Source organism: Scardinius erythrophthalmus (genome assembly GCF_964197995.2).
Source record: "Scardinius erythrophthalmus genome assembly, chromosome: 2".
NCBI classification, from domain to species: domain Eukaryota; kingdom Metazoa; phylum Chordata; class Actinopteri; order Cypriniformes; family Leuciscidae; genus Scardinius; species Scardinius erythrophthalmus.
In genome coordinates this window covers 61,640,142-61,658,539 of record NC_138222.1, presented here as the reverse complement: position 1 = coordinate 61,658,539, position 18,398 = coordinate 61,640,142, and the positions used below count along the sequence as shown (strand labels likewise).

The window sequence follows — 18,398 nt, the reverse complement described above, 5'->3', positions numbered from 1 at the left end:
TAAATAGCATAAAACATTTTTTTATAACGAAACGCAATTTGTGGCGGCCGGTGTTGATTCTGTGGCGCACCGCCACAAATTAGTCTATGTGTGGGAAACACTATGTTATTATAGAGATGACTGCTGTCAATTTAAGAGTTGCCCAGTATAGTTACACACGCCTGCAGCACAGAAAACAACATGTAAGACAACTCTTTATGCTCTTGAATGGTTTAAAATCACATTCCAACCCTTGTCCAACACCTGAACCAGCTAATCGAGCCCTTTTGGATCACTGACTAGAAAGTCACAAGCAAGTGAGATTGATCAGATCTGGACATAAACTCATAAAGCACATAAAGCTTTGGATAAAGCACATACAACAATGATAATATAATCTATTCCATAAATCACTAAAAACTGCTCTGTTCCCTAATCAGTGGTGTTGTCCTCCTCGTTTAACAGTTTCTGTGCCACCATCACTGCACCTTTGGCATTCTCATAGTTGAGTTTGGCGGTGTTCTTTATTGTCTCACTCACCGAATCGTCCTCATCTGCTGCTTTGTATCCAGTAATTCCTCCTCCGACCGCTCCGGCTAAAGCTGCAACTCCAAAAGCAACGCCTGTAGCTGCAGCGAGACCTGAACCAGTGAGTCCAACACCAGCTCCTGCAGCAATAATCCCAGCCTTCACCGCTGCTGCTCCTGCTGCTATTCCCGCTGCTCCGGCGGCTCCTGCTGCCGCTCCTGCTTTAACCACTCCGGGAATGTCGCCGGCTTTCAGTAAACTCACAACAGCTGCTACTGCGACACCGATGCCCAGAAAAGCACCGGTCAGCGTCCCTGTGGTCACTCCCGCAAGCCGATTGAGAAGTGTTTTGTGCACAATCTTCTTCGCTAACTCTCGCTTCTCTTCTGGCAACAAATTGACCTCGTCTATGTTCTTCATCTCCTCTTGAATCTCTTCCTCCACTATCTGAAGCAGCTCATTGGTGTAGCAGCCGTTATTACTGTCCTTCAGCTTCTGTTCGATGGTCTCCAGCAGATTTTTCACCTGAACTCTGTTGCTCCTGTATCCCATTTTTCGCCTTTTCCAGTATTTACTGTCGATGACGTGACAGCGGCCTCCGCATTTATCAACAAGATCCTGTAGCTTTGGACTCATCTTCACAAATTCCTCGATGGTTTGACCTTCCAGTTGTTCGCCGTGAGTGAATAAAACCACTGAATGACTGAAGGTGTCTTCTCCACAACACTCCATGATTTTATCCACAATCTCCATTTCTTGTCCCGTGTATCTCCCGACCTTCAGGACGATAGTGAACATGTCTGGACCAGGGGAGCTTTCGATCACGGATCTAATTATCTCGGATTTGATGGTCTCATTCAGTACGGTGTCAAAGAGTCCAGGAGTGTCAATAATGGTGATCTTTCTGCCATCGACCTTCCGATCTCCACTGACGCATTCAGCCGTCACAGACTCAGGTGAAGCTTTACTCTTGAAGACTTGCTGTTTGAGAATCGTATTCCCGGCGCTGCTCTTGCCATCTCCGGTTTTCCCAAGAAGCATGATCCTTTTCTCAGGCTGAGACTCAGAAGCTGTTTGAGAAATATGTTGTTGTTAGTAAAGGAATTTACTATTCCAGTAAAAAAAAAAAAAAAAAAAAAAAAAGAAGATTTCTTGAACATATAACCATAGTTAAAAACCAAGAAAGAAATATAACCAAGAAAAGAAGAAAAAAAATCAGTCTTTTGATTATGCTCATGATTATGAGATAAAAGTTGAAATTATAACACACAAATCAAATGTCATATGTATGCGATAAAAATCTAAATTGTCATACTCATGATTATGCCATAAAATATCAAAATTATGTCATGCTAACTCAAGATTATGGCATAAAAAATGAATGAAACAGATACAATTTAAATTAAATTATTACATAAATAATGACATAAAAAGTCAATTGTGGTGAAAGAGTTCAATTAAAAATTGACATCTCTTATCTATTAAAAGTTGAGTATATGACATACTAAGTCACAATTGTGAGACAAAAAGTTGAAATTATGATTATAAAATGCTTAAACATGCATTACAAAAGTTGTCAATCTCATTAAAGTTGAAATCAACCATAAAAAGTCTACTATTTGCTATTTGAAAGAAATATGCTGTTGTTATTAAAATGAATTATTGTTTTAAACAAATTTACAGACTTATATTGTCTTTTAAAGCATATTAAAACATTTAACCCCATTGATTTTCATTGTAGGGAAAACATTTTTCAAAATAAAGTCTCTTATGTTCAACAGCAGAAATAAAAGTTTTGAAACAAAATGTGGGTGAATAAATGATAATAGCATTTTCATTTCGGGGTGAGCTGTCCCCTTAAGAGTGGTAGTGTGATCTGATTTTCTAAAGGTTAAAAACTAGTAGCTTTTATGTTAAATATAGAAACACTTGCTATAGTTCAAAGTCAAGGATCAATAAACACTTCAAAATCACGTTTTAGAATAATGATTTGATGAAAGGCATATTTTTAAAAGGTTTTCTTACCTCCCATGTTCTTGTCCTGTCTTCAACTGAGGTGCTTCAATGTATTAAAAAGTGTTGTATTAATTGTTTTCATCTATAATCTTATCCAGTTATGGTTCCTGGTGCTCTATATAATAAATTAAAAAGCTACTATAAACACAAATGTCATTGGAGGTGTATCAGAGAACAGCATGGAGAGTTTCACTGCTTAAAACATCTTTGAATGAGTCTTTTGTCACCACAGATGAGCCACAGGAATAACCAGAATAACTAGTTCTCTGAATGTTTTCTGGAACCTCCTACTTTTACACACCCTCATTTACACAGCACATTAATTCAAAATCAAAGCCATGAAATGCTTACTGTGAGATAAACACATGGCAAACATTGTCGAGTTACTTCTTGGATTACACATATCCTGCCTCTAACTCAGAAAAGAGCTTAGTCAACCACGGACACAAGGATCATCTCAAAAATGCCTTTTACTTTCAATCTTCAATAAAGTTACAATCTTAGTTGAATTGCAGTCTGTTGATTTCCATTCACATCTCAATTGATTAGAACAGATGAGCTTAGTTTGCAGTTAGATTAGTAACTTGAAACAGTCATTGGTTTAGTAGAAAAGGCTGGATTAAGCTCAAGATCAAATTAGGTTGATAACCTTTAACCTGTTAAGCTGCAACCCCACTTTTGAAAAATCCCCAGAAATGACATACCCAAACTAAAACAGATACAGTTCATGAACCCTTTGTACTAAAAGCACAAGTATGATCTCGTTTGAAAGCTGACACCAGGCAGTTTATTGTAAATGTAGAATTAATTATTGTCGTAATGACAAAAAATGTTATAAATAGCTACAAAGTTTTGTAAAGTTATTAGAAATTATTTTTTATGAAACATCCTCATGAAAATAAAATTGAAATTGGCACTGGAGCAATCTAGAAATGCACTACAGCTAAAGTCACATGTCTAAACATTTTATGTTTAAAATCTGAAGATAATAAGCCCAAAACTCTGTATTTAGTTAAATGTTTTTCAAGACCATGTCATGTGACTAACAGTTAGGGCTAGCTAGCATATTAGCTTAGCACACCATCAATACACGACAATATATGAGATTAAAACCATATTTAAGCTCAAAGCGTACTTTATAACTCAAGCCGAATGTTTTAAATAATCTTCTGTGATCTAATTTAGCTTCAGATAAAAAAATCAGACAGAAAATATATTATTTGATAGTATTATGCACAATGATGAAGTCTATATAGATTAGCATTACATTATAAATATAATCTATTATTATAAAAATACCTGGCATGGCTTGAAGAACACAGGCAAATCAGATATCATTGCAATCATGTTTATTGTCTTCAAAACATCTTTTATCTGCATGATTACAGCCGATCTCTGTTAGCTGTGTGTGTGTTCGAGGCTTCCTGGAATGTCACATGATCATGGCTCTTCTTCATGTGCCATATATGGACTATATTACTGTGCATATAGCGCCCTCAGGCTATTGGTATGAATTGAAAACACTGTGAATTAGAATACCAAACGCTCATAAAGATTACATTGACGCATTTGGGTATAAATTCAATAAATATTATTCCTGTCTATAGAAATATGATGTGAATCTAAAAGAATCTATCAATATTTCTCCAAATCTGCACATTTTTGAGCTAAAGCCCTGAGGGACGTTGTTTTGTGTATCGCTGTCATGACGACAGCACAGAGTTTTTTATGAATGGGAGCGGCTGACGCGCATAATTCATATTAAAGGTATCGACTCATTTTTTCATTTCATAACTCCTGACACAAATTAAGACATAACTGTCACTATGAGTTTCTCAGAATACAATAGTGGTCAAATACTGAAACTTGAGTCTTATATCTTTTTAATGATGTATAGTTTGTCAAGGTATAACATTAAATCTGATAGTAATTTTGAATTAAATAAATAAAAAACGCTTCAGTGCGCCGACGCACTGGTGAAGCTTAACAGGTTAAAGAAAAGAGAATAAAATGCCTAATTACAATCAAAACATTTGACACCCTGTGCATTAACACAATATGCACATTTTAACAGACTTTTAAATACACATATGAATCGTATGCACTCTAAAGCAACCTTATCATACCCAATATAAATTAGTAAAATGTCTCAAAACACGTAAACATTACAAATAACACACAAGATGGCATTTATCTGAAAATAAATTGGCATTAAGCTTGTTCAAACAGTCATGCTACCAGCAGCGTCTCGGGTTGACTAATCACTGATGTGCATCCAGTTTCTGTCGCCCTCATTCATTTATAACTCTTTTCAATCACAAAGTTCTTTTATCAAAAGGAGACATTGTGTAACTGGATAAAAAACAGCTCAGTTATTAGCAGGAAAATAATACAAAATACTGAAGTATTAATGATTCACATTACCTTTTCACAGGAACCTCAACTAAACTTGTGAAGGTTTGTTCCCAGAAAACCATATGTCAGCCGAATGCGAGGAAAACCAGAATATATTAAGTGTATATTAAATATGGAGTCATCTCAGCCTAAGCCTGACAAAAAGTTGAATCATTGAAGGAAAGTAGAGAACAGAAAACGAGATGAGCAGGAAGACAAGAACTTCACAGCCTTAGATGAAACCAACTGAAGATAAAGACATTAAATCTCTCAAGATCTCAGCAAGCATTTTGATAGATTTATAATGGGGTTAACCATAATTAATATCTGGAAAGGCTGAGGAGAGATGTCTGTCTTTGCCTGATGATTTAGAAAAAAAAATATCTGCACAAAAAAAAAAGTTAAATCTTAAGAGGGCAATGATAAATATTTATGGTGAATTAAGTTACTTAAGGAGAATATATCCCATTTTAATTTTATATAGAATAACTTTTATGTCACACCATATGACAATTTTATGCATGAATGCAATAAATTGGTGAATTAATCCAATTTCCAATACAAAATCTAAAAGACCACAGAAATTCAAGAGTCAGTACAACATAACTCAATATTTTTATGCCTATTATTTGAAATAAAAAAATAAAATAAAAAAAGCCATTTTTTTCAGGCTTATATGTCAACCACCCAGTTACAGTGTTAATGGGTGTTCCTCACAGACCAGAACTGAGGGTGTGTTTGTAATGCATTAATTACTGTCATTAATAAACTGCAGGTATCCCAGCAAACATGCCATTGCGGGCCCACTGTGGTTAAGTGTGGTTTTTATGTGGGACAGTGTGTTTGGGCCACCATGAGGGTTTACTGTGGGCAACCCACCATAACAGCACAGTACAGTTATTAAATCATTGTTTTAAGATTAGAAGCTCAAGGCTCAGGGTTAATCAAACTATTTTTAACAATTCAGTAAAATGTCATTACATTCAACAGTCCTTCCCATACTTAAAGTATCTAAAACTGCACACAGTCAACAAGATAGCAAGACAAGAACTGTCTCTACCGGTTTGCTTTTAGCAGCTGTTCCCAGACAGACTTATAAAGTCAGATAGACCATATTACAGTAGTTTAACCTGTTAACCGTTGCCAGTGCGCCCGCGCACTGAAGCGTTTTTTTTTTTTTTTATTAGTTCAAAGTTACTATCAGATTTAATGTTATACCTTGACAAACTATACATCATTAAAAAGATATAAGACTCAAGTTTCAGTATTTTACCACTATTGTATTCCGAGAAACTCATAGTGACAGTTATGTCTTAATTTGTGTCAGGAGATGAAATGAAAAAATTAGTCGATACCTTTAATATGAATTATGCGCGTCATCCTCTTCCATTCATAAAAAAACTCTGTGCTGTCGTCATGACAGCGATTCACAAAACAACATCCCTCAGGGTTTTAGCTCAAAAATGTGCAGATTTGGAGAAATATTGATAGATTCTCATAGATAATTTACTTCATATTTCTATAGACAGGAATAATATTTATTGAATTTATACCCAAATGCGTCGATGTAATCTTTATGAGCGTTTGATACTCTGATTTACTGTTTTCAATTCATACCAATAGCCTGAGGGCGCTATATGCACAGTATTAGTCCATATATGGAACATGAAGAAGAGCCATGACCATGTGACATTCCAGGAAGCCTCGAACACACACACACACACACACACACACACACCTAACAGAAATCGCGCCGTAACATGCAGATAACGATGTTTTGAAGTCAATAAACATGATTGCAATGATATTTGATTTGCCTTTGTTCTTCGAGCCATGCCAGGTATTTTCATAATAATAAATTATATTTATAATGTAATGCTAATCTATATAGACTTTATCATCGTGCAGAATACTATAAACTAATATATTTTCTGTCTGATTTTTTTATCTGAAGCCAAATTATATCATAGAACATTATTTAAAACACTCGACTTGCGTTATAAAGTAAGCTTGGAGCACAAACATGGTTTTAATCTCATATATTGTCGTGTATTGATGGTGTGCTAAGCTAACATGCTAGCTAGCCCAGGTGCACCTGCCACCTAAGTTAGCAGTTATTCTTTTATGATTTTTTTCTAAATAGGAATGCTTACTGAAATGTTTCTTTATTCAAGAAGGGCATTTGAAGTGAGAACTTTGATAAAAGAAATTAGGGATTGAAACCCTATGAATAGCATGAATATCCAGTCGTTAGTAACTATAATGCAGACAAAAGAAATGCATATTTAGAGCCATAACCAGGCTGGAGAGGTGTGAATGTGTCCAAGAGAGCCTGACACTGAATGGGGTTCGTTTGCACCACAAAAAATAGAGACAATAGACTGAATAGATGATGACAAACATCATTTGCATTTTAGAGTCTAATCAAAATAAAGTCACATGACATGATCTTGAAAAACATTTAACTAAATACAGAGTTTTAGACTTACCATCTCCAGATTTTACATATAACATGGTCAGACATGTGGTTTTAGCTGTAGTGCATTTCAAGATTGCCTTTATTTTCATGAGGATGTTTCATAAAAATAAATTTCCAATAACTTTACAAAACTTTGAAGCTATTTATATATATATAGCCTATATATATTTTTTTTCATTATGACTATAAATAATTCTAAATTTACAATAAACTGCTAGGTGTCAGCTTTCAAATGAGATCATACTTGTGCTTTTAGTACAAAGGGTTCTTGAACTGTATCTGTTTCAGTTTGGGTATGTCATTTCTTGCAGCTTAACAGGTTAAACACTATTAGACCACAGCAAATCACAGCACTTACTGTATATTATTAATACATTCATAAATAACATAACATTATAGCAATACAGGTTCCATCTTTATAAGTACATTCATGAAACCATACAACTGACTAATACGTTTAAGTCCGTCTGTAATGAATTATGAGCATGCATATTGAGAAAGCAAATAATATATATGTAACCATAACTGTTCTTAAAATGGAGTAGGTCTTAATGAGTCTTTATAAATATGTATATTAGAATGTACTACTTGCTTATTAATAAGTATAAATGGAGCTATATTTCATTATATGAATGGACTTCATAGAAAGTGTTACGGTATTTATTTAATAAAATTAACTTATTTGTCACAATAAAACAATGCAAATTGTTGTTCGTTGACTGATTTGTTTTTGTATTCATGAGGTGATGAGGGCGTTTACAGGTCTGCGTTTCTCCGCATGGATCATTTGCATGTCAATAGCTCGTGCGTGCCTGGGTGTGGTCACATTATAGTTAATTAGGACACGTTTGAGAAACTGTACATGCCGCTGCTTTCGTATGGATTACTTAAAAATATAATATTTGTTTTTTATATAATTTACATACTTTAAAAATAGAGATTCCAAGCGTTGTATAGACATGCGTTTCAAGTCTGTGTGACAAACATTCGCTGAGTTACAGGTCATTTTCTGTCGCGTTTCAGAATGAGTTTCACATTGAGAGAGACGGCAGAACGCGCATCATTTTTATTTTCTTTGTTTTACGAAAAACACAACATTTTGTTTTTATTATGAGTGTACACAAATAAAAGAAGACATTTAACAGCTTTGAATGATGTACAACACAAGTATGTAAAATCAAAATCAACAGAGTATTTTGCACTGATATAAAAAAAAAGAGCAGATCACGCCGGCGTGATTGCCGACCTCAGGGGGTTAAGGACTGTGACGTCGCCCGGCATGGCGCAGGGGTTGGAGCCAGGCCCGGGGTTGGGGCTCGTATGCGAGCGCCTGGTTCTCGGGCCTCCCCCCATGGGGTCCGGCCGGGCTCAGCCCAAAGGAGCGACGTGGGGCCACCCTCCCGTGGACCCACCACCTGAAGGAGGGACCGTAAGGGGCCGGTGCTAAGTGGATCGGGCGGCAGTCGAAGGCGGGGGCCTAGACAACCCGATCCCTGGACGCGGAATCTAACTCTAGGGACATGGAACGTCACCTCTCTGGCGGGGAAGGAGCCTGAGATTGTGCGTGAGGTTCAGAGATTCCGACTAGAGATAGTTGGGATCACCTTTACGCACGGCTTGGGCTCTGGAACCACACTCCTCTAGAGAGGATGGACTCTTCACCACTCTGGAGTTGCCCATGGTGAGAGGCGGCGGGCTGGTGTGGGTTTGCTTATAGCCCCCCAGCTCAGCCGCCATGTGTTGGAGTTCACCCTGGTGAACGAGAGGGTTGCTTCCCTGTGCCTTCGTGTCGGGGATAGGTCTCTCACTGTCGTTTGTGCCTATGGGCCAAATGGCAGTGCAGAGTACCCAGCCTTCTTGGAGTCTCTGGGAGGGGTGCTGGAAAGTGCTCCGACTGGGGACTCCGTCGTTCTACTGGGGGACTTCAACGCCCACGTGGGCAGCGACAGTGACACCTGGAGGGGCGTGATTGGGAGGATTGGCCCCCCTAATCTGAACCCGAGTGGTGTTCTGTTATTGGACTTCTGTGCTAGTTACAGCTTGTCCATAACAAACACCATGTTCAAGCATAAGGGTGTCCATCAGTGCACATGGCACCAGGACACCCTAGGCCAGAGGTCGATGATCGACTTTGTGGTCGTTTTATCCGACCTCCGGCCGTATGTCTTGGACACTCGGGTGAAGAGAGGGGCGGAGCTGTCAACTGATCACCACCTGGTGGTGAGTTGGATCCGATGGCGGGAGAGGAAGCTGGATAGACTCGGCAGACCCAAGCGTACTGTGAGGGTCTGTTGGGAACGTTTGGCCGAATTCCCTGTCAGAGAGATCTTCAACTCCCACCTCCGACAGAGCTTCGACCAGATCCCGAGGGAGTCTGGAGATATTGAGTCCGAGTGGACCATGTTCTCCACCTCCATTGCCAACGCGGCCACTCGGAGCTGTGGCCGTAAGGTCTCCGGTGCCTGTCGATGCGGCAATCCCCGAACCTGGTGGTGGACACCGGAAGTAAGGGATGTCGTCAAGCTGAAGAAGGAGTCCTATCGGGCCTGGTTGGCTTATGGGACTCCTGAGGCAGCTGACGGGTACCGACGGGCCAAGCGGACTGCAGCCCGGGTGGTTGTGGAGGCAAAAACTCGGGCCTGGGAGGAGTTCGGTGAGGCCATGGAGAAGGACTATCAGTCGGCCTCGAAGAGATTCTGGCAAACTGTCCGGCGCCTCAGGAGGGGGAAGCAGTGCCCTACCAACGCTGTTTACAGTGGAGGTGGGCAGCTGTTGACCTGGACAGGGGATATCACTGGACGGTGGAAGGAATACTTCGAGGATCTCCTCAATCCCGCCGTCACGTCTTCCATTGAGGAAGCAGAGGCTGAGGGCTCGGAGGCGGACTCGTCCATCACCTGAGCTGAAGTCACCGAGGTAGTCAAGAAACTCCTCGGTGGCAAGGCACCGGGGGTGGATGAGATCCGCCCTGAGTACCTCAAGTCTCTGGATGTTGTGGGGCTGTCTTGGCTGACACACCTCTGCAGCATCGGCCTCCCCGGGAAAGTCCGGAGCAGGAGCTTGGTTCGCATTGCCGGCAGTAAGTCAGACTTGTTCCCGGTGCATGTTGGACTCCGGCAGGGCTGCCCTTTGTCGCCGGTTCTGTTCATAATTTTTATGTCGGGTCGGGTTTGGGGACCACACAATTTCATCTCTGCTCTTTGCATGGGCATCTCTGGCCCTCATGCACTGGGACGGTTTGCAGCCGAGTGTGAAGCGGCTGGGATGAGAATCAGCACCTCCAAATCCGAGGCCATGGTTCTCAGTCGGAAAAGGGTGGTTTGCCCTCTTCAGGTTGGTGGAGAGCTCTTGCCTCAAGTGGAGGAGTTCAAGTATCTTGGGCTCTTGTTCACGTGTGAGGGAAGGATGGAACGGGAGATTGACAGACGGATCAGTGCAGCTTCTGCAGTAATGCGGTCGCTGTACCGGTCTGCCGTGGTGAAGAAGGAGCTGAGCCGCAAGGCGAAGCTCTCGATTTACTGGTCAATCTACGTTCCTACCCTCACCTATGGTCATGAGCTGTGGGTCATGACTGAAAGGACAAGATCCCGAATACAAGCAGCCGAAATGAGCTTTCTCCGCAGGGTGGCTGGGCGATCCCTTAGAGATAGGGTGAGAAGCTCAGTCACTCGGCAGGAGCTCAGAGTAGAGCCGCTGCTCCTCCACATCGAGAGGGGTCAGCTGAGGTGGCTCGGGCATCTTTTCCGGATGCCTCCTGGACGCCTTCCCGGGAAGGTGTGCCGGGCATGTCCCACCGGGAGGAGACCCCGGGGTCTGACTTACTGCCGGCAATGCGAACCAAGCTCCTGCTCCGGTCGTACAGGGACCGGATAGCCCGTAGCAAAGGGCCCCGAACCCCATACTCCCAGAGCTAGAGCTGGTCCAGTGTTCCACGACCGGGACGAAAACCACACTGTTCCTCCTGAATCCGAGGTTCTACTATCGGCCGGATTCTCCTCTCCAGTACCCTGGCATAGACTTTCCCGGGGAGGCTGAGAAGTGTGATCCCCTATAGTTGGAGCACACCCTCCGGTCCCCCTTCTTAAAAAGAGGGACCACCACCCCGGTCTGCCAGTCCAAAGGCACTGTCCCCGACCGCCACGTGATGCTGCAGAGGCGTGTCAGCTAAGACAGCCCCACAATATCCAGAGTGTCTAGGGAGAGGGAAGTCTGGGCATCCCTGCTTAGAATGCTTCCCCCGCGACCCGGTCCCGGATAAGTGGAAGAAGATGGATGGATGGATGGATGGATGGATGGATGGATAGATGGCGTTGTCATGTGATTAATTCTAACCAATGAGACTGCTGAAACTTTGCATCTCTAAGCTGTCATTCTGGATTCGACCACCCAGCTTTGCTCCAAACAGGTAAGTTTTTTACATTTCCATAGTAATTAGAGTTTTCTATTAAAATTAGTGAAACAGGTCAAAATAGTAATGCATTAATTGATTGGTTTTAAATTAAACTCATTTTAGTGTTTATCTGATTATAAATATAGTCAAAGAGTATAGAAGCCCAAGAGGCAAAACTCAATAGAATGCTCCATAGCAACAGTTGCCCCCATGACGTGACGCGCGGCCGCCATTATGGACTGAAACCTGAAGGAAAACGCCGAAAAATACTGGGAGTCAGTGGCACTGAAAAACTTAACATAACAAAAACTTAACATAACTTAATTTTTTCTGGCCGTCATATCTAAATATGAAAACAATTTAAAATACATTGAGGATGACAGACGTTAAATGACAGAAAATATATGTCTATGTGTTGGTTATGCATGGCCTAAATACCCTTAGGAAAATAGTATTTTGGGACAAAAAATACTATAGAAGTACTATACGACTACTATAGAAATACTATAGTGGCTCTAGGATATTATAGAGGTATTACAGAACATAACACACTTCTGTGATGTTCTGTAATACCTCTGTAATATTTTTAAGCTGCTATAGTATTTATATAGTACTTCTGTAGTATGTCCCAAATTACTATAGTATTCCTATAAGATTACTATAATATTTTGTCCCAAAATACTATAAGATTCCTATAGTACTTTTTAGTAAGGGTATGTCCCCCACCGAATCGGCTTCATTAGCCTAAGCCTACCACTTACGGTTTGCAAAGATACAATTATAAAATTACTGCAAAACTTTAATCTATCAATATTTATGTTCTATTATGCATTTTCCTTGTTATATGACTAACAGAAATTCATGAAATAATATAGGCTAGGCTATAGGGAGACACACAGTAATTAGATATAAGATATTTATTCAAATGTTGATTTTGAAATTAGTGAACATCACCATATATATGATTTAATATATATATATATATATATATATATATATATATATATATATATATATATATATATATATATATATATATATATAATGACCATATCTAAAGACAGTTAATATTTTACATAGAATATCACAAAAATATTAACAACTTGTTTTTTCAACATCTTCAGTGAAAGTGCACACAGTGAACGTTTCAATGGCAAGAAAAAAAAACAATCTATGAATGTCCTATTACAGGCAGAAAGGTACAAAAAAGATGTGCAATCTAGCAAGTGCACACATGAACTATAAACACCTACTAAAATGGATTTTGCCATTGACTGGCGCTAACGATTTCAGCAGCTTTCAGTCCATAATGGCGGACGCGCCTCCGCAGCGCCATCTACAGACTGTTACCCATAACACAACAGAGTTTCGCCCCCCCCATAGCTATTCTGCTATACTGCTATAGCTATTATAACGGTCGACTAGCTGCTCAGACAGTCTGTTTTCTGGTAATCTCTGAGGAATTATATACTTTAAAACTGCATTAATTCATTACTTATAATTGTTTTACACACCTTTTGGCGTTGATTTGATTTATTATTGTTTTCCCGTTTACGCGATGAACTACGACCGAGTTAGGCATAATGGTGGAGCTGAATTAGTCATGTCTTTGTTTTAAAAGTTTTAAATAGTGATGCAAATGAGGATTTTTGTAGTGTGAATACAATACATAAGCTACACACTCTTATTACATCTCGGTACATATGATTATGACTGTTCATAATTGATAGACATCGATATACACTGTACGCTGACCGACAGCAAATAATGTATTTACATATAACGTTACGTGCGCTTTGTAATTTAAAGCTACTGTCATATTACTATGTTGACATGACCTAAAAATAACTGATTTTACAATTATAACTTTAATTGATAACTGAAATAAAATCAACCATCTGTAATATTTAATTAATTATTAAAAGATATAACGGAAGTAAAACATTTAGGCCATGAAATAATATTCCCATTAATATGAATGTAATTTCTCTTGAATGTATACATGTCATCAGCACGTTAATCCATACAGAGCTAAATTTGACTCAAATATTAATTTGTTATTAATTTTTTTCCTTGTGTGTAATCAGATCATTGGTTCTGCTACTGTATGTAAGTATAATATTTGAATCACTGTCTGATACATTCTCAGTTTTTGTATTGTAGATTTTGTCAGACATTTGAAAAAATACAAATAAAAAAAAACTTTCTTTACACCATAACTATTTTCATAAACATTTTGCTTATGTTATCTGTTAATATTTTGGGTATACATTTTTTTTTTTTTCAAATGAGATGATCCTCACCCACTTAACAAATACTGTATTTGTCAGTACAGTGGTGTCATATGTAGCCTACATTGTCAGATGTTATTGTACATATTCATGAATACAAGTTTTAAACTGGGTTTATATCATTCAAATGTTGTTTGTTTTCTCTCTTTTCGGTATTTATTGCCATCTAGTTCTGATTGCCGAATTGAGCTCTAACCCCAGTTAAGCAGAGCCGAACCGGTTGATCAAGGTCTTCAGGATCAGCAGAAACTACAGGAAGGCTGGAGCTAAACTCTGCAGGACAGTGGTCCTCCATGACCAGGACTGGACAGCACTGCTGTAAGTAGGGTCGGGTATCGTTTCAATTTTAATGATTCCAATTCCTATTTCAATTCTGCTTATTGATTCCAATTAGGGAAAAAGTCTTATTGCAAAACATTTAATTGTAGCTGAATATACTGAACAAAAATCAACAGGCTAAAGAACACTTTGGCTGTGATTTAAAAATGCCATAGAAAAACTAATATAAATTTCAAGTATTATTAAAGACAGGTAAACACTTAGTAATACTAATAAAAAAATAGCAACATAAACAAATAGACACAACTGAACAATGATAAGATTGAAATAAACAGTGTTTTAAAATGTTCAGTATTCAGGTACAGAAACTGTAATTAAATGTAAAATAATACTGCACTTTATATAAAAAAATATACATTCCAAATATAGTAACAAAAGTTATTCAGTCAAGAACGAGTGAATTTTCTCTTTCTTTTGTTTGATTAGTGTTATTATAAAGATGACTGCTGTCACTTTAAGAGTTGCCCAGTATAGTTAGACACGCCAGCAGCACAGAAAAACTCTTTACAACCTTGAATGGTTTAAAATCACATTCCAACCCTGGTCCAACACACCTGAACCAGCTGATCGAGCTCTTTTGGTTCACTGACTAGAAAGTCACAAGCAGATGAGATTGATCAGGGCTGGACTAGGGATGCACCGAATCCAGGATTCAGCTTCAGATTTGGTCGAATATTGGGCTTTTTGACAGAGTTCGTTTTATACACACACTGGGAACATCAGAGACTTATTTTACATCTTGTGAAAAGGGCATTATACCACCCCCTTAAAAACAAATCCCCATGCATTATTTAGATAAAAACGATAAAGCACATACAGCAATGGTAATATAATCTATTCCATAAATTACTAAAAACTGCTGTTCCCTAATCAGTGGTATTGTTCTCATTATTTAACAGTTTGTATTGATGTTTCTGTGCCACCTTCGCTGCACCTTTGGCATTTTCATAGTTGAGTTTGGCGGTGTTCTTTATTGTCTCACACACCGAATCGCACTCATCTGCTGCTTTGTATCCAGTAATTCCTCCTCCGACCGCTCCGGCTAAAGCTGCAACTCCAAAAGCAACGCCTGTAACTGCAGCGAGACCTGATCCAGCTAGTCCAACACCAGCTCCTGCAACAATCCCAGCCTTCACCGCTGCTGCTCCTGCTGCTATTCCCGCTGCTCCGGCGGCTCCTGCTGCCACTCCTGCTTTAACCACTCCGGGAATGTTGGTGGCTATCAGTAAACTCACAACAGATGCTACTGCGACACCGATGCCCAGAAAAGCACCGGTCAGCGTCCCTGTGGTCACTCCCGCAAGCCGATTGAGAAGTTTTTTGTGCACAATCTTCTTCGCTAACTCTCGCTTCTCTTCTGGCAACAAATTGACCTCGTCTATGTTCTTCATCTCCTCTTGAATCTCTTCCTCCACTATCTGAAGCAGCTCATTGGTGTAGCAGCCGTTATTACTGTCCTTCAGCTTCTGTTCGATGGTCTCCAGCAGATTTTTCACCTGAACTCTGTTGCTCCTGTATCCCATTTTTTTCTTATTCCAGTATTTACTGTCGATGACGTGACAGCGGCCTCCACATTTATCAACAAGCTCCTGTAGCTTTGGACTCATCTTCACAAATTCCTCGATGGTTTGACTTTCCAGCTGTTCGCCGTGAGTGAATAAAACCACTGAATGATTGAAGGTGTCTTCTCCACAACACTCCATGATTTTGTCCACAATCTCCATTTCTTGTCCCGTGTATCTCCCGACCTTCAGGACGATAGTGAACATGTCTGGACCCGGAGAGCTTTCGATCACGGATCTAATGATCTCGGATTTGATGGTCTCCTCATCCAGTACGGTGTCAAAGAGTCCAGGAGTGTCAATAATGGTGATCTTTCTGCCATCGACCTTCCGATCTCCACTGACGCATTCAGCCGTCACAGACTCAGGTGAAGCTTTACTCTTGAAGACTTGCTGTTTGAGAATCGTATTCCCGGCGCTGCTCTTGCCATCTCCGGTTCTCCCAAGAAGCACAATCCTTTTCTCAGGCTGAGACTCCGAAGCTGTTTGAGAAATATGTTGTTGTTAGTAAAGGAATTTACTATTCCAGTAAAAAGAAAAAAAGATTTCTTCAACATATAACCATAGTTAAAAACCAAGAAAGAAATATAACCAAGAAAAAAAAATCAGTCTTTTGATTATGCTCATGATTATGAGATAAAAGTTGAAATTATTACACACTGTCATTTTGATGACATCAAATGTCATTAGTATGCGATAAAAATCTAAATGGTCATACTTACTCATGATTATGCCATAAAATATCAAAATTATGTCATGCTAACTCAAGATTATGGCATAAAAAATTAAAAAAAATGAATGAAACAGATACAATTTAAATTATTACATAAATAATGACATAAAAAGTCAATTGTGGTGAAAGAGATTGACATAAGTAATGTCAAAATTAAAAATTGACATCTCTTATCTATTAAAAGTTAAGTATATGACATACTAAGTCACAATTGTGAGACAAAAAGTTGAAATTTATTTAAAAAAAAAACGATTAAACATGCATTACAAAAGTTGTCAATCTCATAAAAGTTGAAATCAGCCATAAAAAGTCTACTATTTGCTATTTGCAAGAAATATGCTGTTGTTATTAAAATGAATTATTGTTTTAAACAAATTTACAGACTTATATTGTCTTTTAAAGCATATTAAAACATTTAACCCCATTGATTTTCATTGTAGGGAAAACATTTTTTAAAAAAAAAGTCTTGTGTTCAACAGCAGAAATAAAGTCCTACAGTTTTGAAACAAAATGTGGGTGAATAAATGATAATAGCATTTTCATTTCGGGGTGAGCTGTCCCCTTAAGAGTGGTAGTGTGATCTGATTTTCTAAAGGTTAAAAACTAGTAGCTTTTATGTTAAATATAGAAACACTTGCTATAGTTCAAAGTCAAGGATCAATAAACACTTCAAAATCACGTTTTAGAATAATGATTTGATGAAAGGCATATTTTTAAAAGGTTTCCTTACCTCCCATGTTCTTGTCCTGTCTTCAACTGAGGTGCTTCAATGTATTAAAAGGTGTTGTATTAATTGTTTTCATCTATAATCTTATCCAGTTATGGTTCCTGGTGCTCTATATAATAAATTAAAAAAGCTACTATAAACACAAATGTCATTGGAGGTGTATCAGAGAACAGCATGGAGAGTTTCACTGCTTAAAACATCTTTGAATGAGTCTTTTGTCACCACAGATGAGCCACAGGAATAACCAGAATAACTAGTTCTCTGAATGTTTTCTGGAACCTCCTACTTTTACACACCCTCATTTACACAGCACATTTCTTCAAAATCAAAGCCATGAAATGCTTACTGTGAGATAAACACATGGCAAACATTGTCGAGTTACTTCTTGGATTACACATATCCTGCCTCTAACTCAGAAAAGAGCTTAGTCAACCACGGACACAAGGATCATCTCAAAAATGCCTTTTACTTTCAATCTTCAATAAAGTTACAATCTTAGTTGAATTGCAGTCTGTTGATTTCCATTCACATCTCAATTGATTAGAAGAAATGAGCTTAGTTTGCAGTTAGATTAGTAACTTGAAACAGTCATTGGTTTAGTAGAAAAGGCTGGATTAAGCTCAAGATCAAATTAGGTTGATAACCTTTAAAGAAAAAATAATAAAATGCCTAATTACAATCAAAACATTAGACACCCTGTGCATTAACACAATATGCACATTTTTAACAGACTTTTAAATACACATATGAATCGTATGCACTCTAGAGCAACCTTATCATACCCTATAGACCCTTTTACAGTTGGTAAACACGGTGACGTATTTGTGTGGGCGGAGCTTAGCTGGAGGCAGAAAGATCCCTCTGGCCGCTTCACTAACGTTAGTTTGCAAGTTTTGTTAGCTTGTTTTTTAACAATGACTGGAGAAAATCCGATTTTGTCTTAATGTGCAAGGTCACTCA

At 38.8% G+C, this 18,398-nt stretch overlaps 2 protein-coding genes across 2 annotated transcripts; both read right to left on the bottom strand.

The window, feature by feature from the left end:
* Nucleotides 1-411: 411 nt before the first annotated feature.
* Nucleotides 412-1,548, bottom strand: LOC308705558 (GTPase IMAP family member 7-like; the record flags this gene model as incomplete). The annotated part of the gene is made up of 1 exon (XM_081390615.1): nt 412-1,548. The coding sequence occupies one exon, from the start codon at nt 1,546-1,548 to the stop codon at nt 412-414; it is 1,137 nt and encodes a 378-aa protein (XP_081246741.1).
* Nucleotides 1,549-15,282: 13,734 nt separating this feature from the next.
* On the bottom strand, nt 15,283-17,448 carry LOC308705551 (GTPase IMAP family member 7-like; the record flags this gene model as incomplete). The annotated part of the gene is made up of 2 exons (XM_081390600.1): nt 15,283-16,460; nt 17,442-17,448. The coding sequence occupies 2 exons, from the start codon at nt 17,446-17,448 to the stop codon at nt 15,283-15,285; spliced, it is 1,185 nt and encodes a 394-aa protein (XP_081246726.1).
* Between the last annotated feature and the right edge of the window lie 950 nt (nt 17,449-18,398).